At 37.2% G+C, this 25595-nt stretch overlaps 6 protein-coding genes and 1 long non-coding RNA gene across 14 annotated transcripts; 3 read left to right on the top strand and 4 right to left on the bottom strand.

Moving 5' to 3' along the window:
* Positions 1–62: 62 nt before the first annotated feature.
* LOC110859846 lies at positions 63–12928 on the top strand. 2 transcript variants are annotated; one of them, XM_022108852.2, is made up of 7 exons: positions 63–200; positions 7640–8388; positions 8551–8744; positions 8842–9604; positions 11627–12193; positions 12280–12401; positions 12497–12928. In XM_022108852.2, exons 2-7 carry the CDS (start codon positions 8337–8339, stop codon positions 12608–12610), a joined length of 1812 nt encoding a protein of 603 aa, XP_021964544.1. In that variant the 5' UTR covers positions 63–200; positions 7640–8336; the 3' UTR covers positions 12611–12928. The 2 variants fall into 2 exon arrangements, with proteins under 2 accessions (XP_021964544.1, XP_021964545.1); XM_022108853.2 differs by lacking the exon at positions 63–200 and adding an exon at positions 3198–3541.
* Positions 9585–16849, bottom strand: LOC110859847 (zinc finger protein 76). Of its 2 annotated transcripts, none has more exons than XM_035859832.1 (5): positions 16832–16849; positions 10901–10959; positions 10605–10826; positions 9900–10537; positions 9585–9812 (listed from the first exon to the last, which is right to left on the bottom strand). In XM_035859832.1, exons 2-5 carry the CDS (start codon positions 10935–10937, stop codon positions 9696–9698), a joined length of 1014 nt encoding a protein of 337 aa, XP_035715725.1. In that variant the 5' UTR covers positions 10938–10959; positions 16832–16849; the 3' UTR covers positions 9585–9695. The 2 variants fall into 2 exon arrangements, with proteins under 2 accessions (XP_035715725.1, XP_035715724.1); XM_035859831.1 differs by lacking the exon at positions 16832–16849 and adding an exon at positions 11036–11413.
* LOC110859862 lies at positions 13343–18975 on the top strand. 3 transcript variants are annotated; one of them, XM_035859829.1, is made up of 7 exons: positions 13344–15951; positions 16006–16065; positions 16179–16276; positions 16398–16532; positions 16845–18294; positions 18354–18472; positions 18538–18975. In XM_035859829.1, the coding sequence occupies exons 4-7, from the start codon at positions 16458–16460 to the stop codon at positions 18718–18720; spliced, it is 1827 nt and encodes a 608-aa protein (XP_035715722.1). In that variant the 5' UTR covers positions 13344–15951; positions 16006–16065; positions 16179–16276; positions 16398–16457; the 3' UTR covers positions 18721–18975. The 3 variants fall into 3 exon arrangements, with proteins under 3 accessions (XP_021964571.1, XP_035715722.1, XP_021964570.1); XM_022108879.2 differs by having other exon boundaries at positions 13343–16065; XM_022108878.2 differs by lacking the exon at positions 16179–16276 and having other exon boundaries at positions 13345–15951.
* Positions 18459–18988, bottom strand: LOC118438927. The gene is made up of 2 exons (XR_004837144.1): positions 18853–18988; positions 18459–18622 (listed from the first exon to the last, which is right to left on the bottom strand). It is a non-coding gene; the product is annotated as an uncharacterized LOC118438927 (long non-coding RNA).
* A 966-nt stretch (positions 18989–19954) lies between these two features.
* LOC110859826 lies at positions 19955–22181 on the top strand. 2 transcript variants are annotated; one of them, XM_035859824.1, is made up of 4 exons: positions 19955–20255; positions 20329–21658; positions 21731–21849; positions 21909–22181. In XM_035859824.1, the coding sequence occupies exons 1-4, from the start codon at positions 20196–20198 to the stop codon at positions 22068–22070; spliced, it is 1671 nt and encodes a 556-aa protein (XP_035715717.1). In that variant the 5' UTR covers positions 19955–20195; the 3' UTR covers positions 22071–22181. The 2 variants fall into 2 exon arrangements, with proteins under 2 accessions (XP_035715717.1, XP_021964518.2); XM_022108826.2 differs by having other exon boundaries at positions 19965–20255; positions 20329–21655.
* On the bottom strand, positions 22110–23080 carry LOC110859827. Its single transcript, XM_022108827.2, has 3 exons — positions 22925–23080; positions 22631–22841; positions 22110–22572 (listed from the first exon to the last, which is right to left on the bottom strand). The coding sequence occupies exons 1-3, from the start codon at positions 22976–22978 to the stop codon at positions 22217–22219; spliced, it is 621 nt and encodes a 206-aa protein (XP_021964519.1). The 5' UTR covers positions 22979–23080; the 3' UTR covers positions 22110–22216.
* Positions 23081–23240: 160 nt separating this feature from the next.
* On the bottom strand, positions 23241–25502 carry LOC110859898. 3 transcript variants are annotated; one of them, XM_022108928.2, is made up of 6 exons: positions 24847–25502; positions 24666–24772; positions 24562–24598; positions 24398–24487; positions 23994–24328; positions 23241–23884 (listed from the first exon to the last, which is right to left on the bottom strand). In XM_022108928.2, the coding sequence occupies exons 1-5, from the start codon at positions 24877–24879 to the stop codon at positions 24011–24013; spliced, it is 585 nt and encodes a 194-aa protein (XP_021964620.1). In that variant the 5' UTR covers positions 24880–25502; the 3' UTR covers positions 23241–23884; positions 23994–24010. The 3 variants fall into 3 exon arrangements, with proteins under 3 accessions (XP_021964620.1, XP_021964621.1, XP_035715718.1); XM_022108929.2 differs by having other exon boundaries at positions 23241–23962; positions 24036–24328; positions 24847–25499; XM_035859825.1 differs by having other exon boundaries at positions 23241–24328; positions 24847–25498.
* Between the last annotated feature and the right edge of the window lie 93 nt (positions 25503–25595).

Here is a 25595-nt window from a genome sequence, read left to right as displayed (position 1 = left end):
AACATAACGGAGAACTGTTTACACAGCAAGTTCCATATTTGAAGGACGGCGACAGACAACGAATTATTATCAAACTCTTCTTTATAAATAATAAATAACCACAGTGCAAGATTGACGAGAAGGGCGGAGACATTTCTTCATTTTCTTATCAAAACCAGACCAGACAGCCGGAAATCTTTATTTCAACGCTGGAGTGACTGGTAATTTTTTCCTGTTTTTTTACCCTTGCACTTTTTGTAGAGAAAGTGGAGAAAGTATCACGCAAAGTTTAATATAATTCTTATGTATAGCTGGTAATACTAACGGTAGCAAGTAAATAAGCATACTTGTTACAAAATATATCCCATCCTCCATCCGTCATGCGACCAGCGTCACTTTATTGCACCGAGTTCATGCCATCCATCCAATCCATCCTGCTCTAAATGACAATTGTTCAGTCAATCTTGTGTAACCCATCCCATTATTACTGGGCCAGAGGATTAGCGTCGTGGCCAAAAATTACAACGTTTAGTGGAATCATGTCATCATTATACAGGCAATAAAACGGACTTGAGCACTTTGACCTTCCTACTTCATATATACAACACATTTTCCATCTCTATTCTGCTCCACCAGGTGTAATCCATGTCGGAGGAACAAATTGCCTTTTTGCGGATTATATAGATTGCTAAATATGTGCTAGCAAGGAACCATTTGACATTTTATTATTCAGAGAGAGAGACGTCATCGTCGTTAATAATGTTAAGAGGTGGCAAAGAAAGGCAAACATTAATGTCGAGAAGAATCGTTAACTGGAGAAGAATAGCATGTAGCCTAGCCATTTCAGTTTGCATACTTAAGTCGTTAAGATTGCCTTTGTATTTAGTTGTTGTCTCTCTATTGAGCCGATTTGAGCATGTCATTTTCATTTTGTGAGATCATGGCTTTTTGACTCGAGAGCCGACTTGTCCATAAAATTTTAAGTTGAGCTGCTTAATTGTTGTGTTCTGTGTATCAACTACAATGCCGAATAAGGCATTAAAACAGGGTGAACGATCCTTGAAAGAGGTTAAATACTACAGGGATGCATTCGTCATTTTAAAGTTTCAATGCTTAATTGAACGCATAATAATAATGGAAATGAACGCAGTAAACGTGTACCATTGAAATATTCACGGCTTGTCAAGGTCTCTGTGACAGAAATATGTACCAAGAGGCAATAGGATAACAGTTTTGATCAAGGAGAAAAACTTCTCTCTCAGGTTTTTTTCTAATTTAATTTTCACTTCAAGTCCGAGAGAGCTTTTAAAATAGAGGGGAAAAAATGAATGGCATGTGGTCGTGGTAAAACGTCAACGTTATAACAGCAGAAGTTCATTTTATTGAACCAGATATAATTTAATTGAATATTGACTCCTCCTTGAACGACAGGCAACACTCTTATTTTGCTTTCGTCAACATATATATGTAACCACTTTGGTGTTCAGTTCAATTTGTGGGCTTTTAGTTTAGTATTAAAAATCTACAGTGCGGCCTTCATTTAGCCCGAGTTAGGGACAGAGTCCACTTCTAAATTTTTGTATGAGTTGGTCGGACTTTCACCACCCCCGTGTATGTTTGTTAAATATTTTCTATTGGTTGGCACCAATTCTTTGAAGCATTTAAAAAACCTCCCCCTTGAAGGGCCAGCAGGGCTCGTTACTTCAAAATTTTTGAACTTCCAAAGTTCGTAGAATTTCTGAATTTCAACTGAAAATAACAAATTTTAAAAACGGTATGTGTCAAGAGTCATTCTGGTTACAATTTGCTCACGTTTAGCAATTAGCAATCTGTGTACCAAATTTTTCAGCTTTCTAATGCTTTTTAATACCCCATCCACTTAAATGGTCAACCAATTGGCGGATTTTATCCATCTTCGAAATCATTCAAAGCCCTATTGAGATACGCATTTCAGCACCAAGTTGGTCAAAATCGGACGAGTGGTTCGTCCACTACCGTGTCTCAGATAGACACACAGACACACCCGTTCCATAAGCCTTGACTCGCTAAAAACCAACCTGTCTTCATGCCAGTCACTATTTTTTGATCCCATCAAAAGGATGACGCCATTCATTCAATATTTTGAAACTGAAAATTCTGACAAACAAATTAACAAAGTAAAACTGGTCCAACTTGCTTGAAATGGACAAGTTGTAAGTTTTAATGGTGTTTTTATACAGTTTTTTGCACTGCAAGATTCACAGTGTCCCAGAAGAGTCTTAAAATTATCAGAGTTCAATTGTCTCAATTTATATACACACGAAACTGTAGAGTCAATCAGTTGTCGAGTGACTAACACAATTGATGCTGCATTTTATTCAGAATTCTGACGCACAAAATAGCTCAATAAATTAAATTAATCCAAATAAATTATTTTTTGTAAGCTTAAAATAAAATGAAATTATATAACTGATGGAATCACGCATCCCATTGTTTCTAAACATTGTATGAGAATTTACATTCATAAAATTCTAAACATTTGCCTAATCCTGATTACTTAACGAATGTTTCTGCTATGTGTACAAGTATGGGATACGTCATTCTCCTCTCATCTCCTGTGTCAGTCTCATTGTAATGGACTCTTATAAAATCGGCTTAAAAATAAACAAAATCTGCACTGTACACACATATCGTACACAAAATATTATCTATAAATGGAATAACGAAATAATAATAACGCAACGCAAAGTTTACATACGTACGTACACAGATTATCATTATGCGCCGCAATTAGTGTGCTTAATACAAAAAATATTCAGAGGATGCTACCGTGTTCAGTGTACTGGAAGTACATCAAATAATCAAAAAAGATGCACACACAAAAACAACATAAGTAGAGTTAAACATTGAATTTGATGATGAATGCTATTTTTTGCACGTAAATAAATAAATCGTCTTCGTTAAGCATTACATTACACACAAACACAAAGTAAGTAAGCATATTACATACTATATACGTCTGGAAGTGCGGTGTAAAAATGCAGGAAAAGTAGAGTGGGGATGAGGTAGGTATAGCAGTCAAGTAATACAACAAGTATTATTATGCAGTATGTTTAAGCCAGCGGAAAAAAATTTTTATAAGCAATGTCGTTCAATCCAGTTAAAAAAGTTGTCAGAGTACAGATCTCTCTACTTCTGTAGGCAGCAGCAGGTTGTTGAAATGGACTGAAATTCAGTGCGATTCTGACTCTGGTATGGTAACTGCTCGGTCAGATTCAAGTCTTAAAGTTGAATTGCATTACGTTACGTTACGTGGAGTGCACGAGTTAAAATCGTGAACATTACATATATTTTGTTTCTTTTATAAGTTTCTTATTTTACGGTTTAAAAAAATGAACTTTTTTCGAGTTCAAGGACGCGATTTTCTTCTTTCCCAGACGGAATTATGATTTCGTTCAGAAATTTAAAAGCAGTATTGGACCAGTTAAGAACGCACATAGTGCAGTGGAATAACTGATATTAATTCATCGTTCATTCATTCATATTCCTAATTCGACTTGGAAAGTGCATGGTGTCATGTCAGGTGTGTGAAAATTGTTTATTTTACATTTTTATTATTCCATTCTGAATGTGTTGGCTTAAGGTGGTGCTTGCTGCTGCAAGGTCAAAAAAGCCGTAAAATTCTCCCCAACAATACCGAAGAGAGTTGTAACTTGTTATCGGTTTTAAATTGAAATGGGACCACCATGGTCATAAATGTAACAGCAGAAGCAGCCGCGTTTAAAAATAATTTATAAAGTGTGACACGACGGTGCAGCATGGAGCTGTTATGTGTGAAGAAGTTTTAACGCGAGGTTTTATTTTTAGTGGTAATAATAATTGGTTATGTTAACAGTTATGGAATAAGCATTTAAAGAATAATTAATGGGTTCGGAATTTCGGAATAATTTTTTTTGGAGACGATATATGCATGCCAAATAAAGGCGTAAAATATGGTCTATCTTTCTCTAATAAGGTGTCATATTTAGTAATAATATAATAAATATGTATGTATGTATGTATGAGTAACCTGCCCATTGTCAAGGACAAATAATTACTCTGGCGCTGCGGGAATTACTTATTACTCTTGTCGTAGAGCATGGTAGCAGTGACGGTGGTAGTTTTCGTATGTGGTAGGTAAACACTTTTTTGTTATGAAAATGCCTAATTCTCATTCTAAAAGTTGGGCCGAGGGTCGTTAAGAAAATATAAAATGTTCCACAAACCCCCAATTAAGTGGTAGTGTTGGAATATAAATGCATGCATAATGGGCGATTGATTGAGATTTGTTGTTCTTGTTGATTTTTACATTTTTATCACCCTAGAAAACCACTCAAAATAGCGTGCGCACGTCATTCGAATCAGGTACCTCCTGGATAGGTCGTGGAAAATTTTTAGAATTTAGAAGTCCAAGCTGAACAGATAATATATTTCTGACTTTGTCTAAGACAGCAGACAACCGGTTTTCTCCGGTGAATTGTTTGTCTCCTCGCCCAAATAAGTGTTTGTTGTTTCATACAAGTAACAAGTTAAGTAACGAGCATTAAAGAATGCAAAAAATACAGGTAATTATTATCTGATGGGCCGGCTGGGTTGGATTTTTAGGTAGATTGTCAACATTTTCTTATGACGACGAGACCGACCGAGACGAGATTGTTGGTGGCATCACATTGAGTTTCTTTTAAACAGTCCAATTTTTTATTCGCTTATATGAACGAAACTCAATTTCTCCCTCGGTGTGTTCGTGTCTCGCATAATTTATTTGTGCCGAAAAGTCGGTTGTGCATTGCCAAAATTCAATCCATTTAAATCAATCACTCACTAGAAAAACGATTCATTTGACAAAGTGAGCAAATAACAGGCAGGTTACCTGTATGCAAGTAGGCACACAGTTATGGATGAATCTATTAGTCCTAGTCGGCCTGAATTGTCTTTTTGGTACAGATATCGTCGAATTGGTTTGGGACTTGCGTGCTGTTGCCTCCTCCTCTGGATTAATAATTATATAGTTCACTGGACTGCAATATATTTGCAAATTTACTAATCCTGTGAGAACGAGTTTTATGTAGTAATGAAACTGTGCTTACATTTGGTTTGAAAATTTGCAGCCTTATTTCTGCTAGCGAATTTGCGACGTTATTACTTCTTTCTAATTACAATTCTTTATCGTTTTTGTGACAAGGCGTGGAATTTTGTAGGCATTTGAAACAATGTGGTGGTGGAAAAGTTTGGACTAAAAGTATTCTCTGCATATCATGTAATTTTAGGTGACATGTCCTCCAGATTCTGAGAATTTATGTAGCTAATGCTCTCCACTCTCCATTATGGATTGAGTGAGTTCACTAGATCATAATTAATTGATACTGACTGGTACATACGTTACAGTTTTCTGCTACTTGAACGAGCATTTTGATGAGCACGAAGTGACAAACTGTACGAGAAGTGCTAGCTGATGATGGCTACAGTTTTTAGCCCGTACTTACGTACACTTGCATTACATAGACTCCATTAAATACCGCAGCATAAAAGTTGAAGAGGTTATCGTCATCAATATTTATTCACACCATGCTGACAAACAAGGACGCACACTTTGCCTTACAATAAGTGAGAGAACATTCAAAAGAACAATTTCATACCACTTACTTTGCAGTCAAATATACGCAGTTAAAAACCTTTTTGATTCTGAATTGTCATTGATCGATACGGTTTCTTAGATCGCATCGTGTAGGGAAAAAATGGTGAGCTTATTTGCAAAAAAAATGTTTGGCTCAAATAAGTGAAAAGGTGACAATGACAACTACTGTATGCAGTTAGGACGTGTGCACATATATACCTTTTACCGATTTGCGGATCTTTGCCCCCCATTATAAGCTACCCATGAAATGCTACCCATTATATGCTACCCGTGATGATCTGCTACCCATGAAATGCTACCCGAGATGATCTGCCCCCCATTATATCCTACCCCACCCGTTTTCACTTTCTTCCTGCAAATTACTCCAACATTATTATTATTCCAACAACATGGATACCCTGTTTTGCGTCGTAGTGCAACATAACAGTTACTGTTTTTTAACGCAAAATTAGTCAAATAATAAATTCTCAAAAAACGAATCAATACATACAATCTCGTAAAATTAGCCGAACAATAAATTCTCAAAAAACTAATCAACACATAAAATCTCGGAAAATCAGTCGAACAACAGATTCTCAAAAAATGAATCAAAACATTGACATTGACGGAACTTGTAGGGTAATTGTGGGTTCCTAATTCAATAAAATCAAATAGAATCAATAGACCAATATCAACAATAAACCTGGACCTTTTTTATATCTTTATTGGAAAGGGATACAAATCTATTAAATTAAAATATTAAATGACAAGGAGATTTTGTTTTGATTCGTTTTTTGAGAATTTATTAATTGACTGATTTTACGATATTTTATGTTTTGATTCATTTTTTAAGAATTTATTATTTGACTGATTTTCCGAGATTTTATGTTTTGATTCATTTTTTAAGAATTTATTATTTGACTGATTTTCCGAGATTTTATGTGTTGATTAGTTTTTTGAGAATTTATTGTTCGGCTAATTTTACGAGATTTTATGTATTGATTCGTTTTTTGAGAATTTATTGTTCGGCTAATTTTACGAGATTTTATGTATTGATTCGTTTTTTGAGAATTTATTATTTGACTAATTTTGCGTTAATAAACAGTAACTGTTATGTTGCACTACGACGCAAAACGGGGTATCCATTTTGGTTTAATTTGCAGGAAGAAAGTGAAAACGGGTCGGGTAGGATATAATGGGGGGCAGATCATCTCGGGTAGCATATAATGGGTAGCATTTCATGGGTAGCATATAATGGGTAGCATTTCATGGGTAGCTTATAATGGGGGGCAAAGATCCGCACACCCCTTTCACCAGTGGTGAAGGAAGGTGTAGTTGTGCTGCTACTTTCACTCTTTTATGTACCTTCTTTCTTGCGAGTTCTACTCCCAAAACGCCACGAGCAACTACCTAACTTTTTTTCACAAAATGTAATATTACCCTAAATTAGATCAATCTCCAGGAGAATATCACTTTGGGAAATTTGTACACAACTTTGTTCCTTTATTCTCACCGATTTTTTGCGTACATATGAATGCACGTAGTACGTACTCATTCGTACCAATTCAACTCTGACTTTTTTTCCCTCGAGGACTGATTTCACTGTCATGCTAATAATTGAAGGTTCGAATCTGTCACTATGGACGGTACGTTTGTATCTAGTTTATCGGTGGTATGCTCAAGTCCATGTATCTGTTTGCTGTTTAACTTATTAAGAATTTATCGACCTTTCTCCATTTACATAAACAGTTTCCTGCCCTCCCTCTCGTTCTCATAGGTTCTGTATACATAAGCGATTCGATCACTCAATTTCGTACATATATTTTGTCAAACCACGTCGACAAACCGAGGAATACTTAATGTATTATGGTGAAAGCACATGTTGTTTTTGTGTGCCAAAATAAATATAAAGTTAACCCGACGCGAAGTATGATTAGTAGAACAACTCTATTTTGTTATAGATTTATTTATTTATTTAGTTTTACTTATATAACTTTCTCTAAAAATACGGACTTATTAATTTTGCAGGCATTTGACATCCTAATCCACCAGCACGGGAAGGACGTGGATAACACGAGATAAACTCTTGAACTATCACCATCTGAGAGGTTATTTGCAACGCGTGATTAACCTGTAATCGCTAAACGGTACAAACTTTTCCGATGTCAACAAATCAAGTGGCCTATTGTTCAAAGCATCAATCGAAGCATCATTCATTAGGAGCGAACTGTAATCTGCTGGGTGCCCTCAAATTATTTCAGATATCTTTAATCTGTGCTATCTCTCTCTCGGTAAATACATGTGAAACCAGTGCTTTCGTCGTCGTCGTTTGAGTAACCGCAATAATTATTATCAAGCCGTATGTGTATAATCAAGAAGGGTGGTTCCGCCGCAGTTATAGTGATAATATAGTGATGATGAGTATAACGACCAGGACGACTATATCTGAATTAATATACGGACAAAACCTAATCATCAGCAAGACATCAAAGTCGTAATTTACTCGTGGAGACGACGGATCTTGTTTTATTCTCTAAATTTAATAACACGTGCAAAGGTGAAGTGAAAGTCATTCCGGGAGCAGAAATTAAAACGTTTGTGTTTGCCGACTTTTTCTTGCGAGAGAGTAGGAGATTTACTTTCTCTCAACCCTTTTCCGCTCCAACTACTTGACAGCATCATCCGGTCCCTAATTTAATTACGGAGAACGTCAACAATTAGTCAAATGGAAGGACAGGCAAAGCGATTCAAGAAGTCAGAGGAATCTGAACTAATTAGTGAGTGGGGGATCTTTTTTCATCATGACGCACCTTTGCAAACATTGTGTGTGCTAATTAATGTTGATGTGAATGCAATGTGATGTGGAGGTTGATGTTCTATAATGAAACTTAATAGCTAATCCGCCAATGTAATAATAATCCTTAATGTAATCCTTTCAGATCCGATTGAAAATAATAACAACAACGACGCCGTAATGATTTCTGATTCTCCTGTTGCTACTGATGCCGCAGTAGCCTCCACATCCCATGATCCACAAATTGATCCAAATTTGCTGCCAGTAGAAGACATGAGTCAAAGTCCTAAGACGAACGGGACTAGTAATGATGACCATGATCCCCTCTTGATACCAAATGTAAGCTGTTATTCAGTCTGGTGTGTTGTCGGATAAGGAATTAATTTAGGTAGATGAAGATTCTTAATAAGAATTTCGTATTAATTATATCTTCTAGGTTCTTGAGACTGCCTTCCGTCACATGACTCTCGACCAGTTAAAGATCCTCCGCCTCGTGAATAAACAATGGTTAGGCGTGGCGACGCGCATTCTGCAAGAAAAACTCGAACTAATTACCTTTACGGATGAGTTTTACGATGCGGAGAAAATGCTAAAAATCGTCCAAACTTTTCGTCATAGCAAGGACCCTCCTTACGTAAAGTTTGAGATCGCCTCGAAATTCTTCACTGTAGAAAATGAGGATCTCATCACAGACTTTTTCCGCGTCTGCGGCTCCTTTATGGAATATTTGAAAATTTCTACCGACAAGAATCACGACAGTAAATTTAAGTTTGCCGAAGTTCTCCTCACAACGGTCAGTCTGCCGAGGTTAAAATCCCTCATTTTCGAGGATCACACCCCCAACGGGGTCGTGGCGCAGTTTAATCACGACTTTTCCATCTTTTTCAAATCATTAATCAACTCTGCGACGAATCTTGAAAGATTAGATTTGTCATTTCCAAAACGTTTCTTTGAAGCAGAGGACGAAGAGCAGACCGCAATGGCTCAACTGCATCAGATGCCGGATGGCATAATTTGCTCAAGATCTTCACAAAATTTAAAACATTTAGAAATTAGTGCAAAAATTAATGATGTTCAACTCCTCTGTTTATCCAAGTCTGGATTGAAATTGAGAACTTTACATTTCAAAGTGAAAAATGCCTCGTTACTTGAGTCCTCTTTTACTGCACTGCTCGAGAGTCAAAGTGACACCCTGACAGGTTATTATTATTTACCATAGTTTATTTATAACAAGGTTATTTATGTCTAATGATTGATCACAAAAAAATGATAAGTTCAAGAAAGATTATGTCATTTCTTCCTCTTCACCGGTGAGTTGGTGGCGTTTGAGAGGGGAACACGGTTCTCATTCCTCTTTTCAGAATTTGCACGCAGCAACAAAGCTCGTTCTCGCTTCATCGCCACCAACTAATTATTCAAATACAGTTCAACGATTACAACGAATCCAATATAAATTACTTATTTTAGAGTTGAAAAGAAGGAGAGTTGACTTACCATTTTTTTTGTCTCATTGTGAGCTTGTTTCTCATCCTCAAACTGAGACCTCAATTTGTCGTTCTCCTTGAGCAACTTTTCTTCACGAAGCGAGGCCTGATGCAGGTCTTCCTCCAATTTGCAAATTTTGGAAGTCCCTTCTTCAATCTTTGCCCTGAGAATCGGGTCGCCCAGTGGTCGGTCGCCTTCTTCTGCTTCGTCTATAAAGACTAGTTCACGGTCCCCAATAACCAACGAGTTCTTCAACTCTTCCACTGCTTTGATGATGATGGCGAGTTCATCTTCTTCAAAATACGTGAGAGCTTCTGGGGGCATAAACGTGTCCACGCACACTTTTTGAAGAATGTTGCGAACTAACCACTTCCCGTTCGAACTGCACAAAGTTCCTTGAAAAGGGTGGATGGGGACGACTCTTGTTTCCTCACAAATAACCTCATATCCTTCTGGGAGGAGGACCCTCGACGAGCAAGACTTCTTCAGCATGGTGGTGTTGTGACGCCCGGCACTCTTCATGTCAGTCTTGTTTTTCTGGGCGGCAAGAACCCCGTTTCCATAAGTAGTTTTACTTATACTCAGACCGATCGTGTTGTCCTTCATCCAAACTTTGAGTATTATATTGTGTAATCCGCCATTACTCTCTGCAAACACCAATAAAAACGAGTTAAATATATATGGAACCGTATATATTTTATAAAGTTTGTGTACCATAATAATCTTCAGGTTTAAATGCTCTCGGAACAATTTTGCAACCATCACCTTCTGCGTAAACGTGTGTGGGAATGGCGACGTGTCCTCTCCTTGTATGATTTAGCATCGACACCTGATTACTCGCCAAGAACTTGCAAGTTATGCACGTCGCAACCAATTCACCACCAGTAGTCCCTACTTCGAAATTTTCGTACGAGTTTTTCGGCCTAATCGTTGAGTCTACATAACACAAAAATATAGATAACGATTATTGTAGTAATTTATAAATTAGATAAACATCAGCTAATCATTACTTTCAATCAGGCTGGATCCGGGATGTTGTAGCCTCATGTGCCGAAGGAGATCACTATTTCTAAAGTTATTCAAAGAATGGTTATGTTAATCAAACAGTCAATAATACGAAATTACATGAATAATGAGAGACAAACCTTTTAAACTTTACCCCACAAACTACACACGCAAACTTTCTCTCATCGGAGTGGGTCAACTGGTGACTTTTCAGATTACACTCTGTGACAAAGGTTTTCCTGCATTTGTCACAAACGAATTCTTTCTTATTCAAGTGTCTTTTTCGATGAATTTCGAGTAGATATGGCGACACAAAACGTTCGTCGCACATGTCGCACTCGTACTTATTTTTTATTTTTGCCACTTCGAAAGCTTCAGCTCCTTTCACTCTTTTTTGCAGCTTCTTGATAATGGGTGCCATGTCCAACTTTTAAGTAATACTAATTTTACTAATTTATTCACGTTCAGAGTGTGGGCGGAGAGAAGAAAATTTGTTTACTTTTATGAGTGGCAGTGGAATTAATTCACAGCGGAGTGAGTGAGTGAGACTGAGAGCAATGAGCTTTGTTGCTGCGTGCAAATACTGAACATACGTTTTCGTTTCTTGTTTCACAATTACTCGAAATTACAAAAACCTCCGAGTTTCTTCCCATTGAAATTTCACTTTGAAACACGACGCTTGTACCGACGCAAATTCTGGTATGTTAAGAGATCTCTTTTCACCCTGTTAGAACTCAAGCTAACCGAGGAGAGACACGGGTCCGACTTTTTGGTCAAGTTTCCTCAAATGAATCGTCTCAAGAAGATCACGATAATTTCAATTTGTGAGTTTGAAAATAGTATCGTGACTTTTGCACCGTTCGGGTATCAGGAACACTTGCCAGAAATTGAGTCGCTTATCTTATGGAATTGTTTCGGGAAGGAGGAGAGATGGTGCCAGTTTTTTCTTGCGTCCTCCCCATCCCCAACAATCACCAAGTTGGAGTTGCCCACCCAATTTCGAAATCCGACCCTTGCTCAGAACATTGCCGTTGTGTTTCCAGCATTGAAACGGTTGAAGATTGGGTTTTCTCTCAGGCCGGAGAATGAAGAAGTGATGAGAATCATCTTTGAGACTTTGGAAAGTCTAGAGGAACTAGCAATTTTGACCGATATGGATGAGATGAATGAAAATATAGATCATGTACTGACCGGGATATCGAAAAATGTGTGTAAACAGTTAAGACAAGACCAGTCGTATTTGTCCGATGATTGTTTAGACGGAGTGGAGCGTGGACCTTCGTTAATCAGTTTAAAAAGTGGGTGGTTAAATAAATAGTATTTCGAAAAAAAGTACATATGGAAAAAGGTGACCTATATTTTATGACTTTGTTTACTCTCGTAGATCTGAAGCGGTTGGATATCGTTCTCGACAACAACCGTGCCCCATTTATCACAGATGTAGCCGGTCATCTCGCCTTTATGCAAATGCCCAAATTAAAAATTCTACGCTTTACGCGATACGGGGTACGTGAGTTTCAGCAAATGCGAAGAAAAATTGCATGCATACTAAATACGTTGGTGCAGGTTTATTAATTCCACTTTTTTTCCATTACTTTCAGATGTCACAAGAGTGTGTGGACGTTCTTTTGAAAAAGTACCGTGTCGCATTTATACCACCGCATGGTCGTAACTTCTTCGAAATTGAGAACATGAATTTGGAAGACTTTAACTAAACGTGGTTATACATAAGTATCTGCATACATAGACTATTAAGAAGAAGTTTTTTTTAAACTATATATCCAGTATATTCTAAATTAATTCAATTTGTCTTTACAATAGTTTTACTGGAGAGAAAGCAAAGCAAAGAAAGTTTATATATATATATATATATTTAATTAATTATGTGCTTATACCTTTAAAAGTAGTGATGTGTTATTACTTACAGAGAGACAGTGTGGTGGTTAAATTCTGTGATAAGTATGTATATATAGATATATATAATATTTATGAAAGAGCAAAAGAAACTATGATTGTACGATCATCATTATGAATCACGTTAGTTAAGGCTTACCCTCAAGCTCGGAGGAGTGAATCGGGTTTGGAGCAATATCCCAGTTTCAACCTTCTCTCTCGCTTTGCGTAATGCATTGTAGTGCCTATCTCGAAACTTCGCTTCGACCTTGTGGGGGGGAGGAGTCGACCTCAGAGGGCATAATAGTGGAATATGTTGCACTCGTCTTTCTGCGTCTGATGGTATTTTTTTCAAATTTTTTGGACTCGCGCGAGGGGCTGCAAATGGTTTACCATCAAGTAATGTAACCTTATGTAGACTGGTAAACCATTTGCAGCCCCTCGCGCGAGTCCAAAAAATTTGAAAAAAATACCATCAGACGCAGAAAGACGAGTGCAACATATTCCACTATTATGCCCCCTGAGGTCGACTCCTCCCCCCCACAAGGTCGATGCGAAGTTTCGAGATAGGCACTACAATGCATTACGCAAAGCGAGAGAGAAGGTTGAAACTGGGATATTGCTCCAAACCCGATTCACTCCTCCGAGCTTGAGGGTAAGCCTTAATTGTTACTGCATAATTTATTACATGTGTATGTATATTATCATATCTGAACTTGTGAATATTTGGAATTTTTTGTTAAAATCTTTTATATAGAAAAACTATACACATACATTGTATACATTTGAGAGAATTGTTCGACTTGTTGTTGATAGCTAATTACTACCACCAGCCGAGTTGACATTAATCGCTTACAGTGTATATGCTCCTCCCAAAAATGGATTTAAAAAAATTAGAATTAAAAAATTAGCAGCAAAACGTGCTTGATTTGCGATTCAAGCCCTGATTAATTAAATCTGCATATATGTGATGCATGTTTAATAATTTACTAAATACGCGCAGCAACGACTAATAATAGTACGATTCGACTTTTCGCAACTTTAGTGTATCTACAATTTACATGTCACAACGAAATAGAAAACTATACGTGAGAAAATCTTGACAATTGTAATTACAATTAATTTGTCTTTATTTGCCCCTTGATTAAATCATTAGTAATGATTCATTACCAAACTTATACCTAAGTTAACCGACCAAAGATTAGATTACAATACGACATCCCTTTTGATATTATTTATTAAAATTCTGCTACTTTCTTACTCATCCATCTAATTTTAGTCTTTAGAGAAGCGTATAAAAAATGTATAGCATGCTGATTGTTGGTTGTTGACTATTATTAAGTTAATGATATTGTTGATCCCGTGAGTGAAGAAGACTGGATTTTGATTCCTAAGTGAAATATCAGATTACAAGTTTGAGCAAATATTTATAATTATGTAAACATGTGAATTTGACGGGGTCGAAACAATTCGCGGTAATAAAAAATGTTATGCGTCCGCTACAAACAACTCATTCATAATTTTTATTTCGCATCTTTTATTAACATGTCCAAAAGCTCATTAATTGGCTTGATTCCCACTCCCAGAGTTGTAACCTGTGCACTTTTAAGGCTGATTTACATAAATACAAGTGCATTAATTAACCCTGTTATGTAACATCATCATTTTTTGATGATATAAATAGAGTGACGTAAAATTGTGTATTTTATAAGGTGAGAAACTATAATCATGTATTTGTAGTTTATTTATCTTTAGCATCCGTTTTCCGAAATTGAGGGAAACTGGGCAAGTTTTGAGGTGCAACAGGTACTTGATTTTATACAACCGATATACAAACCTACGTCATTGCACGCCATTTAATTTATATAATTCAACTCGTTTTTTGCACGTGGTGGGCATCAGTGAATTTATAATCCTATTACTTAATACACAAAGTATAGGACGATGAAACTTATTGCGAAAAGTAGGAATCTCCATTATTCTCCATGCGTGGAAGATGTATGTAAGAAATATTAAAACTTTTTTTACGGAACGTCAAGTCAAATGTTTGCCCTCTAGCTAAATAATTTTGTTATTATAGAAAAATCGTGGTTGTTGTTGTGCAAAGAAAATAAAAGTTTGAAGGGTTTATCAATTTTATAACCCTAATAACTAGAAGTTTGCTCGTTATTATTATTATGTTGCATAAATGTTGTTAAATCTTCCGTATGGACCAAAATTACTTGTTCGTTATCATCCTTTAATTACTTAGATCCTCCCTCACACAAAAGATTCCAAGTTCACAGAGGACAGAAATTGTTGAGGAGCAGAAGAAGGAGAAAAGGGTTAAAATTAGACATGTTAATAACGGCAATAATAACTGAACTTGCTAATAAGAACTCAACAAGTTTGAGCTACATGTAATGAACAAGAAACCCATAAATAGCATACAAATACATAAGTATTTATTCATTCACACCAACTTTTGTTCATCGTGGCATCTATAATATTCATAAATCTATATCGACCGTATCAATCCGACCGAATAACGCCTATTTTTTTTGTTCAGGATTTCGACCCGTGTACGTATCCATTCAATAGCTTAGGATTAGTGGCATCTAGATAATCATGTCGTGTGCAAATGTATTGAATTGGAGAGGGTAATATAATAGGTCGTCATATCATTTCAGGATGGAAGGTTAAACTTTTTGTTTAGTAAACTAACTTACGCAACAAAGCTTGAAACCTATTCAGGAAGAAATACATTCATTTCTTGGCGTAACATTCCATATTGTTCTTTCTTGAAGAGTTTCAGATTACAAAATATAATACGTTATGTGATACACAGACTCCATACAAATGTACAAATATTTTTGTGTACGGTAGCATAGAGTGAGGAAAATAAATAGCAGAGTTGGCATTAGTTTGTAATCACGTAGCACAAAATAAAGTGTAAGAGCGTCTAGAAGGAATAATAGGGAATAGTTGAAGGAATTACTTAAAGTCTGTGTCCTCCGTCCTTCTGCCGTTCACCTTGTTCTGTTAGTGCATAAAGGAAATGTCGTTCTTCGTATGGTGCAAGTAGTTTTCGTGAGTTTATAATTTTGATTGCTATGTTAGAGTGGTATTTATTTTAGACTTGGGTGAACGAAGAGTTGTTGGTTAATCCACATTCACTCCACGGGTAAGTTATATTGGAAATTTATTATTTCACTCTTCCATGAAAACGGTTGTTCAGTGTAATCAGGTCGTTACTGGGCGAAAGGAAAATCTTTGGGGAAGATGACGCTAAATTCAGGTAACGCAATATTTTTTTTCTCAAGTAATTCCCATTTTAAGTATGTTTTAAGTAGTAAGTTAATAGCAACGTTCTTCAGAACAATTAGTGACTTTTAATTAATTAAACGATAGATTCGCTTTGATCCCATTTACCATACATCCACGTCCTATAGAGTGAACTAGACCTAGTCAACCAGCATTGATCTTGTACTACTTGTAATTATGAGCTGGTGAGTAGTGCAATAAGTCCATGATACAGATATTTATGATCACCATAAATGCAGGAAAAGATGCACAACCACGTTCAAAAAACGCAAAATGACTAATTTCAATAACATTCACTTATTCCAGGTGAAGTTAGCTAGTGTTGTTCAAGAAATTGTCCAGAAATTATTCCCTACTCGGCTCAGCATGAGACCGGAAGTGGTGGAAGGAGCCATGGCTGGAGAAACTGTGGTCCCAATTAATCCATTCCTCATCCCTCACGTGAGTCAATATTTAAATAGCAATGATCTTGAATCTTGAACTTATTTATTGTGTGCCGTGAAAATCATCATTAAATATGCATGAAGGCAGGGAATGTTTGTTCTTTTGAATAAATAAATTGCAATATCACGTGCAGATAATGATAATGGAAAAAGACCAAGAGGTTTGGTTAATTTGCATGGTCGAAGTCCATATTTGCGTGTTTTGTGGGTTTCAAAATGCAAATTATCCAGAGTGCAATTGTATGTGTAGATATGCACACAATTTTAAAATTATATTTACTTCTGTATCATAAATACCTTTAATTTGCAGGTTGCCGACAAAATCCTGTCCTATTTACCCCCCACAAAGGGTTTAGATTTGCTAACAACGCGTCTCGTTTGTCGACAGTGGGCAGATTCCGCGTCTAAAATCCTTCGAAAAAAACGGTGCGTTCTACTCAGCAGGTATTCCACCAAGGTCGACAAATGGGCACAATTACTCGAGCTTTCAAAAACCTCAGAGTTCCTCCCCGTTGCAAACTTCACTCTGAAACACGACGCTTGTACCGACGCAAATTCTGTAATGTTGCGGGATCTCTTTCTCAATTTCGCCCCCGTGCTGGAATCCTTCGCTATGTGGCTGGATGTTCAGTCTAATCTAAAATGCGATGAGAACAGTTTCTTCATTTCGGATAAAACCGTTGCAAATCTCAAGTTCCCCAAGTTGAAAAGACTCACTGTCGACGATCAGAGGTCGATTTTTTGGTCCACACGGGCGATGAAATGTCCGTTTGAAGACACGGGGATAAAACTGATCGCATGGCTGATAAAATCAGCCCCAAATCTGGAACAACTCGTAATCCAGATTTGTCGTGAGTTAGATGACAATGACGTTTTCGAGCTGGCGGAACCAATTCAGACGGAAATAGTGAAGCTATTTCGTGACCCGGATAACAAGAGGATGTTCTTAAACTTAAAAGTATTGCAGTTGGACGTTTTCTTAAATGATGACCTCCTCACCTGCATGGGCGACTTATTTTACGCCAACAGAATTCCAAGACTGACCTCGTTGCAGCTCTTCATTAAAGGATCGCGTTTCACGTCGGGCCCATTTAATAGACTAATGTCCACCCTTCGACACCGATTAGAGGAACTTAGTCTCCTCTCTTTCACGGAAAAAAGCACTGTTGCCATTCAGCTGCCCAGAATGAAGGAGTTGAAAACACTGGAGGTCAGTGGGATTGACCGCTTCCATCCTAACGTGACCTTTCACCCAGTTCTGCACTTGCCCAAATTACAGAAGCTTATCATTCACGCCTGGTGTATCGAGAAAAAGTCGGAGTGGATGACACTGATTACGTCAAATAAGCCTTCCTTGACCGTGACTGAACTCAGATTGACCGACGAAGTCGCGACATTTTCCAATTTTATTCAGATTTCGAAATCTTTTCCAAACTTGACAAAACTTGACGTTAAACTTGGTCTCAGACATACAAGAGTTTTAGAGATTATCTTTGACAGTTTGAAACTCTTGGCTTGTTTGAGGGTTGAGAATTCCTGGTCATGGAAGATTACGGACAGGGGGAGGGAGACCCACTGTGGGGGAAACATTGACCATATTCTGACCGGATTGCCGATCGAAATCTGTAACTCGATTCATCAAGGGAGGTATCACAACCTCTATGGAATGCAAGTAGCAATGCAAATTCTGCCAAGCCTGAAGGAAAAATTGAATAAAATTAAGGAAACGAAGGGTCGATCGGGTTTGACCGACTTGAAATGTGAGTAAAATCATGATTTTTGAAAGAGATGACAAAATTCAAACTTTTTATGATGGCAGATTTGAGAAGACTGGAATTGATTGATCTCCCCCACATTGCGACAATAAGTGACATTTCTGGATATTTTGCCTTTATGGAGATGCAAAGTTTGGAATACTTGGATGTTAATTGGTCAATGGTATGAAATTGATAATTTATTTACTTGTTAAATGTTTAAAATTACAATTTAACCCGATACCACAGATGAGTTTCTCGTGCCTTAATCTCCTTGCAACAAAGTACCCTTCAAATATGGAACATCAATTGACGCTGATGAAAAAATGGATCTCTGCCAATAAAACAAAAAATAAGAGACAAAATTACGTGGACGATGTCACGGACCGCAATTGGGTCAACACAATCCCTGGAACGTGCAATATAGCTTAACATAATTTGTTACTGGATTATTTAACTTAAATGAAGTGGAAATGTTCTGACTCCAAGTGGAAAATATTTTGGTGTTATAAAGTTCAAAATAAAATACGACTAATAATTACTTTGACATTCGTAATTACTTACCTTATAATCTGTGACTTGAAAAATATATTTCTATTTAAAAAATATTTCACTAAAACTTTCTGTCAAGCATGTTAATCAATCTAAAACGAACTCAAATATATGTAAAAACACCAAAACACACAATAAACTTCAAAGTGTTACAATTATTCTAAAAAACTAGTTAACTAATGTAATTTATGCATCAATCAATCAGGTTAAGCAGAAATGGGAGCCAACTATCTACATATCAAGACACAAAAGATAAGGTGACATAAAATGAACCCATAATAAAACTGAACTAATCAGCTCTACTTTGTGCAAAAATAGCATTTGAATTATTTAGGTTTATTATTCATTTATTACATCCTTGTCCGCGTAATCTATTTTTTTGTTGTTATTTATGGCGGTGGTGATGCTATGTTTATTAATTCGGCCCTTTCTGCAATTACAACCAAACCCATGCATGCATTTCTTTGAGCTATTTTCATGATCTCTAATGAATTGTAATCTTCACATGTGAACAACCTTCAGGTTGAGTGGTTGGACATTATTGTTGTCATTCCCTTATAATACACACATAAATGTGTAACTACATAGGTACGGCAAATACTTAATCACGTGTGCATACCTACATGCAAGCTTGACCCTTTTGTTCAACTTGTTGTTTTTGTGCCATGTTTTCTTATGCATTTTTCACCTCAGGATATCCCTTTCTCTTTTTTACGAGAAGTAGTCAATTATGAGATTGAGATGATGCCTAAGCTTAAGTAAGTGCACTGTCAACTACAGCAACAGCAATTTCGATTTTGGCGTTACTTTATATGTTTTATAATGTGACTGGCTACATAATACTTAAAAAGAAAGTCGGTTTTTGGGGGATTTTGCACATTTAACAAATTTTAAGCTTATTTTATCTAAATCTGCATATTATTAACCCTGATGCTATGCGTCATCTCGTTAAAGAAGACGAGGAAGAATTAGACTTTGCCATGATTAATTGGGCCAAGGGTCTCCCACATTAAAAAAATGAATGTGCACTACACGGTGCCATAGACAGGCATCTCAAATTATGTATTATTATATCGTTTTGCATTTCCATGCTAAAAGATGTGTAGTATCCGGACCAACAAAATATAGGTGTCGAAGATATCGTGCACTATGCGAATTTCTGCAAATTATATTATTTACATTCGTCTAGTCTGGCGTGACCACATTTTTGTGAAATGGACTTGAGAATGCACAACTTTAGTTGAGTGTCAGTGTCAGTTCCTCGTTCATTTATGGTTGATGCAGTTGTGATTTCTGGTATTTTGTATCGGTACAAAAAGTGTGCGACTTTAGCTTGTTTTGTTTAAAAGAAAAGCATGGAAATTTCCTCATGTTGGGACATGTCGCAGCGAATTCATCCTCTTTTAGTGAACCACGTGAGTAAAATTTTACCTATTTTTTTTGTATTGCTTGAATTTTAAAATTTCTAAAATTGAATTTTTGGCTAAGATTGTGGAACGAATTTTGGAACGCCACGCTGAACAAGATCCTTCCTTGCTACTCTCTCTGCGTCAGGTTTGCCATGTCTGGAACCAAGTGGCATCTCGCTCTTACAGGAAGCACGCCACGAAGCATATCACATTTGGGAAAAACTTTCACAGGATTGCCGACTCTGACGGAGTCCTTGATCACATAAAAAACTCAGAGTTAGACTTTCCCCTCGGAAACTTTACAATTTGCCCGGAAGTTTTTCAGGCAGAAAATAAAGGGCATATCGAAACCTTTTTATCCGGAGATTGTAGTTTATTCCTGACATCGCTCGTGATCCGGTTGGACTCCCGGAGCACACTATGTCTCCAGGAATTTACAGATATTCAACTTCCCAGACTGAAAAAGTTCATCTTTGACGACCGAAGACCTACTCCATTCGCGTTTGATACGATTTTTCCCGTGATATTGAAATCGGCTGGAAACAGTCTGGAGTCTCTGTCCATTCACCGGAAGCAAGTTGAACTTGGTTACCGGCGAGATATCGACGAGGAGGATGAAATGATGGCAAGAATTTGTGATGCATTGGAATCAGTAAACCTGAGAAATGTACAAAACTTGCAGATTGAGCTTGTAATGAGCGAAAATTTCTTGTCATGTCTGACCTCCAGGTTTCACTCCCTCCGAGAATTGTCGCTATGTCTGAAGAAGGCCGACTTTGGGGGAAATTCACTACATAATTTGCTACAAAGGCAGGAAAATACTTTAGAGAAATTGAGACTGGTTGGTCTATGCAAAAATTCCCTGTTCCAAATTGATCTTCCAAGATTAAGGAATCTTCGAGTTATCGAAATCCATGGATGGTGTCACAATATTCCACAGGTGGAATTTTCCCCGTTCTCAATTTCACACAATTTTCCAAACCTTACTGATCTTGTACTAGACACGTGGTCGTCAGACCCAAGTTGGTGTAAGTTTTTGCAAAGTGATGATAAAAACTCTACTCTTACGAGGATAAAGTTACCCCAAGAACTATTCGATGCTCAACTCGTCGCCCATATTTCGACAAGTTTTATAAACTTAAAAGTGCTTACATTACACTTTCAGCCATCCTCACTTTTCGAATGTTCAGCCATGTTTGAAAAAGTGTTTGAAACTTTGGGAGAAAGTTTAGAGGAACTTGTTATACTTGAAAGTTTCTGTGAATTTGGTTCCTTGACTTGCATCGACTCACTCTTGACGGGCTTATCGGTGGAGGAGTGTGGAAGAATGCTCAGGGTCAATAACTATTCGGGTGTGATAGAATCGGACAATGTGGCGAGGAGGCCGTCCCTGCTTAATTTGAAAAGTGGTTGAATTTTTAATGAACTTTATTTTTTAATTTCTGATAGTTTAATAATAATTTGGTTATTTTTAATTTCAGGTCTGAAATGCTTAGACTTATCCGACGTGCTAAAGCGTCAAGTCGTAATTACCGATGTTACTGGATATATGCTCCTACACATGAGTGGTTTGGACCATTTGAGGATTTCGAGATCAAAGGTACTTCCAATTAAATTGACCAGTTAACAATTTTTTAACCCATTAATAATTTCCCCCAGATACGACAAAACTGCTTTTACCAACTCCACAACAAATTTCCTCTGGACCTTTGCGCAGAAATGAATTCGAATCAACACTGCAAACAGGACCAACATCCTCTACTTGAAAATGAGAATAATAACGGGGGTAAATATGGGCTGGGGAATTGTCTCGTTATGTAGTAAGAAATAGTTATGGTGCATTTATTTATAATTTCGAGGTAGATTTAACAATTGGAATTTATTTTTCTACATTTAATCCCTGATTTAAATAAAAATAATTTAATAACAGAATTATTAGAATTTACTCTTCATTATTTTTCACACTATTAAAGTGGGGTGTCTGGCGACTCGGTGGTCGACCCTGCCCTGTAAACCTGCTTGTTGATCGTCTGGTCGAAAGCTGAGGGTGGAGGGAGGGGGCCTATCCAGGCGAAAGCGTTGTACAACACGTCCTGCGCAAATTTCTCTACACCTCGGAAAATGTTGGGGAAAAATTCCACAATTGGGGCCAAATTGCTGGTAATCCCAGAGTCTCGTACCGACCCGGTGAAAGTGATGAGATTGTCAATGGCAGAATTCATGTCGTTCGGGATGGCTTGGATTCGGTTGGATCGGATGAGGCGGAGGGTTTCGATGAACTGATTGGGTCCGTCCAAGAAGAGGAGACGAGGCAGATAAGTGGCTGTGAAGATAACCTATATTTTAGAGAAATAACAGGTAAAAATAGATTTGAAACTCACCTGCCGAACCGAGGTTGAATCCTTCTCGAACAATGCTTCTCACAAGTACGGCAGCGGCACGGGAAACATTTGTTCCGGCGACTTCCGTGGCTTGGGCGACCCTGGAGAGGGTGTTAATCACGTTGTTTTGAACGCCTTCGGTGAGTGGAGCTTCGAGAGTGGCGGCGAGTTGACGCCCAATTCGACGACCTGTAACGACACGGCCTTCACTCTGTAATCGAGTGATAGTTATGCATTATTAGACAATCCGTTCAAAATCTCTCAAAAGAGATTTATATTCAGTTTTGTAATTACGCTAGCAATGCAGGCAATGACCAAAGTCAGGATTGCGACGTATTTTGAGTTCATCTTTGCCAAGATTTTGAAGCTTTGTTTTTTATTTGGATAGTTGCGGTCTGATGTCTGAGAAAGACTGAAACTTTGAGGTGACAATGTTGCGTTCGAAAGGTGAGCGCATTTGAATAAAAATGCAATCAATGACCGTTTACCTTTATTTCGTAGTCATTTTATACGCATATATTACCGAGGGTAGTGTTATTTCTGGTCATGATGACACCGATTCTCTGTCTGGGTGAATAACCCAATTCAAGGTAAATCATAGATAAGAATATTTATGCATTTGTCGTACTTTTATTTATTTCATATTTTATTCACATTCAAAGTTCATAAATTGTGGGACATGCAAGCATATACATACTTTTAAACTAATGAATGGTAAAATGGAACTAGATTGCAAACAAAAATAAGCCGTTTTAAAGCATATCACAAGTCGTCCTCCTTTTAAAAATTATTTTCAGAGATTCAATTAAACAGACATTGCAATTTCATAGAGATTCAGAGAGCTTCGAACCGATTAAGCATAACATTTATGTACATACGATGATGATGAATTACTATATTTTATCCATTATTCCTGGGATATATGTATTTACTACTTACATATAACTAACTAACTACATATATCTCAATGTGTATCCACTACCTACTTGCAAACACCACAGAAATATAACACATCAATAATGTTTTATCGATAATATGAATAATAATTCGACCATTGTCTCAAACCAATATTTTTTTCCTTTCTTCTCCTCCGCCACATTTTTCCTCTCGAAAGAACAATAAGTAATAATAAGTTTGGTAAAACATAAACATAAAATATAATTATTGCTTTGATCACTAATATCAATTTGTATGTTCACTGTATTCCCTCCCCATTGCCATGATTTCATCCTTGAGGAATGTGTATTGAGAGAGCTGTCGAATTAGTATTAGTTTTATTAGTAGGCTGGGAATTAGTATGCATTTTTTCAGACACAGAGAAGGCGACGTTATCTGGAATTATGAGACCATTTTTAGATTGTACCTTTTCCCCACAATTGTTTATACAGCTGTGCCTCTGTTATACTCGTAGTTGTAGGCGTTGTTGGAATTGGCAGGGTTCAGCATCCATCGCACCATCCACACGATGACCCCGATAAGAACGAAGACGTCGATCCCCAACGCGCCAAGGTATGCTTGCCCCTTATCATATCGCCACCAGGACGATAAGTAAGTGTTGCTTTGTCGCCCATTGTAATGGGTGGTCCTCACGCCCACGGTGTCAATGCGGTACACCATCCCCAACACGAAGCATGATAAGGCTAAAAAGATAAGAATGGAATTGGTCCCGATCCAGAGCTTGATGGATTTTCGCATGTCCTATTGAGACAAAAAGTGTGCTAAATTGTGTAGAAATTTTGCATGGAATTAGAAATTGGGTATGTATACCTTGTCTGTCCTGCAGCAAAATATGGCAGGCATAATCATCTGCACGATACCCACGAGAATTGCCAAGCTCGCCAGAATCGCCAGAATGTCCTATAGAGACAAAGATTGTACTAACTTGTGTTGAAATTATGCATGGAATTAGAAGTTATGTATCTGCCATGTACCGTGTCGAATTTGAAAGAATCCCAGAAGACATCATACCTATTTAGAATTCCGAACAGATTCATATCTCCAAATATCTGCGATTATCATATTGATAACAACTTACCCATATTTTATATATGGAGCATGTTGCATTTCCCGTTGCCGATTTATATGCTGGACAGCATCATACAAGACAAGCGAGGATGTAATGACAACAGCCAATCCGAAGACCTACGCACGTTGTTGACATAATACAAATTTTTAATACTAAACTAATTAAGATAAAATTATTTAAAAACACTCACTGCCAAAACCAGCCCCACAACTCGGAAGCTCATTTTTTATTTCACTTAAAATTTGCAAACCACGTGTGTATTTGTTATGTTACGGAGCCTTCTTTTTTTTGCGACGCACAGAAATATGATTCGCGAGAATTGATCAAACGTCTTAAAACGATTTTTTTCCGTCACGCACAGACTCTCAAACACCAAGTTCAATACTGCTTAATAATAGATTAGACCTCGTTAGCGTGTTCCTTCCTTTGTAATGAGGAGGGATTTGACGGAAATGTATGAAGTGTGCGCAAATACCTATGCCCCACAAAAAGTACGCAGTTATGTTTACCAATGCAGTATGCAGAACAATGCGAATATTTTTATGGTTATATTTTTACCGTATTTAAATTACTTTACTATATTCACCAAGTAATCAATTTCCCTTTTTTGCTTGTTATATATATACTACTCACAACTTGCCACTTTTAAATAGACTGCAAGCCCACTGGCATAATTTTCTTCGCGTTGTTATTGTGATTGAGATGGTGGCGTTATTACGCAACAATGTGTTGTATGAATTCTAGAAACATGGCAAAATAGTGGTGTAGTAGTTTAGTTTGGCTATATAGTTGCCAGTTTAAACGTCCACTTACATCGATACATACCTACCTATAAGGATTCCTCATGCTAAATAAATATGTGGGTACGACGACGCCACACAACAAAAACTGTGGAAACTTGCACTTCCATCCATCCCATCACATCCCCTTGGGCATTTT

This window comes from Folsomia candida, unplaced genomic scaffold (genome assembly GCF_002217175.1).
Source record: "Folsomia candida strain VU population unplaced genomic scaffold, ASM221717v1 Fcan01_Sc028, whole genome shotgun sequence".
Classification (NCBI taxonomy): domain Eukaryota; kingdom Metazoa; phylum Arthropoda; class Collembola; order Entomobryomorpha; family Isotomidae; genus Folsomia; species Folsomia candida.
Note: the sequence above shows the minus strand (reverse complement) of the source record. Positions and strands in the feature narration are given on the sequence as shown.

What these genes read in the sequence shown, in the direction of transcription:
- LOC110859847 (XM_035859831.1), bottom strand. Translation starts at nt 11,316, where the DNA reads ATGGCACCCATTATCAAGAAGCTGCAAAAAAGAGTGAAAGGAGCTGAA. An exon ending in TGTGGGGTAAAGTTTAAAAG is followed by an intron (nt 10,960 to 11,035) that starts GTTTGTCTCTCA and finishes GAATAACTTTAG; the next exon opens with AAATAGTGATCTCCTTCGGC. An exon ending in CGGATCCAGCCTGATTGAAA is followed by an intron (nt 10,827 to 10,900) that starts GTAATGATTAGC and finishes TGTGTTATGTAG; the next exon opens with ACTCAACGATTAGGCCGAAA.
- LOC110859898 (XM_022108928.2), bottom strand. Translation starts at nt 24,879, where the DNA reads ATGAGCTTCCGAGTTGTGGGGCTGGTTTTGGCA. An exon ending in GCTCCATATATAAAATATGG is followed by an intron (nt 24,599 to 24,665) that starts GTAAGTTGTTAT and finishes AATTCTAAATAG; the next exon opens with GTATGATGTCTTCTGGGATT. An exon ending in ATTCTTTCAAATTCGACACG is followed by an intron (nt 24,488 to 24,561) that starts GTACATGGCAGA and finishes TTGTCTCTATAG; the next exon opens with GACATTCTGGCGATTCTGGC.
- LOC110859862 (XM_022108879.2), top strand. Translation starts at nt 16,458, where the DNA reads ATGAGACCGGAAGTGGTGGAAGGAGCCATGGCTGGAGAAACTGTGGTC. An exon ending in ATCCATTCCTCATCCCTCAC is followed by an intron (nt 16,533 to 16,844) that starts GTGAGTCAATAT and finishes TTTAATTTGCAG; the next exon opens with GTTGCCGACAAAATCCTGTC. An exon ending in TGGATGTTAATTGGTCAATG is followed by an intron (nt 18,473 to 18,537) that starts GTATGAAATTGA and finishes CCGATACCACAG; the next exon opens with ATGAGTTTCTCGTGCCTTAA.
- LOC110859827 (XM_022108827.2), bottom strand. Translation starts at nt 22,978, where the DNA reads ATGAACTCAAAATACGTCGCAATCCTGACTTTGGTCATTGCCTGCATT. An exon ending in TCATTGCCTGCATTGCTAGC is followed by an intron (nt 22,842 to 22,924) that starts GTAATTACAAAA and finishes ACTCGATTACAG; the next exon opens with AGTGAAGGCCGTGTCGTTAC. An exon ending in ATTCAACCTCGGTTCGGCAG is followed by an intron (nt 22,573 to 22,630) that starts GTGAGTTTCAAA and finishes TTATCTTCACAG; the next exon opens with CCACTTATCTGCCTCGTCTC.
- LOC110859826 (XM_035859824.1), top strand. Translation starts at nt 20,196, where the DNA reads ATGGAAATTTCCTCATGTTGGGACATGTCGCAGCGAATTCATCCTCTT. An exon ending in CCTGCTTAATTTGAAAAGTG is followed by an intron (nt 21,659 to 21,730) that starts GTTGAATTTTTA and finishes TTTTAATTTCAG; the next exon opens with GTCTGAAATGCTTAGACTTA. An exon ending in TGAGGATTTCGAGATCAAAG is followed by an intron (nt 21,850 to 21,908) that starts GTACTTCCAATT and finishes AATTTCCCCCAG; the next exon opens with ATACGACAAAACTGCTTTTA.
- LOC110859846 (XM_022108852.2), top strand. Translation starts at nt 8,337, where the DNA reads ATGGAAGGACAGGCAAAGCGATTCAAGAAGTCAGAGGAATCTGAACTA. An exon ending in AGAGGAATCTGAACTAATTA is followed by an intron (nt 8,389 to 8,550) that starts GTGAGTGGGGGA and finishes TAATCCTTTCAG; the next exon opens with ATCCGATTGAAAATAATAAC. An exon ending in TTCGTTAATCAGTTTAAAAA is followed by an intron (nt 12,194 to 12,279) that starts GTGGGTGGTTAA and finishes TTACTCTCGTAG; the next exon opens with ATCTGAAGCGGTTGGATATC.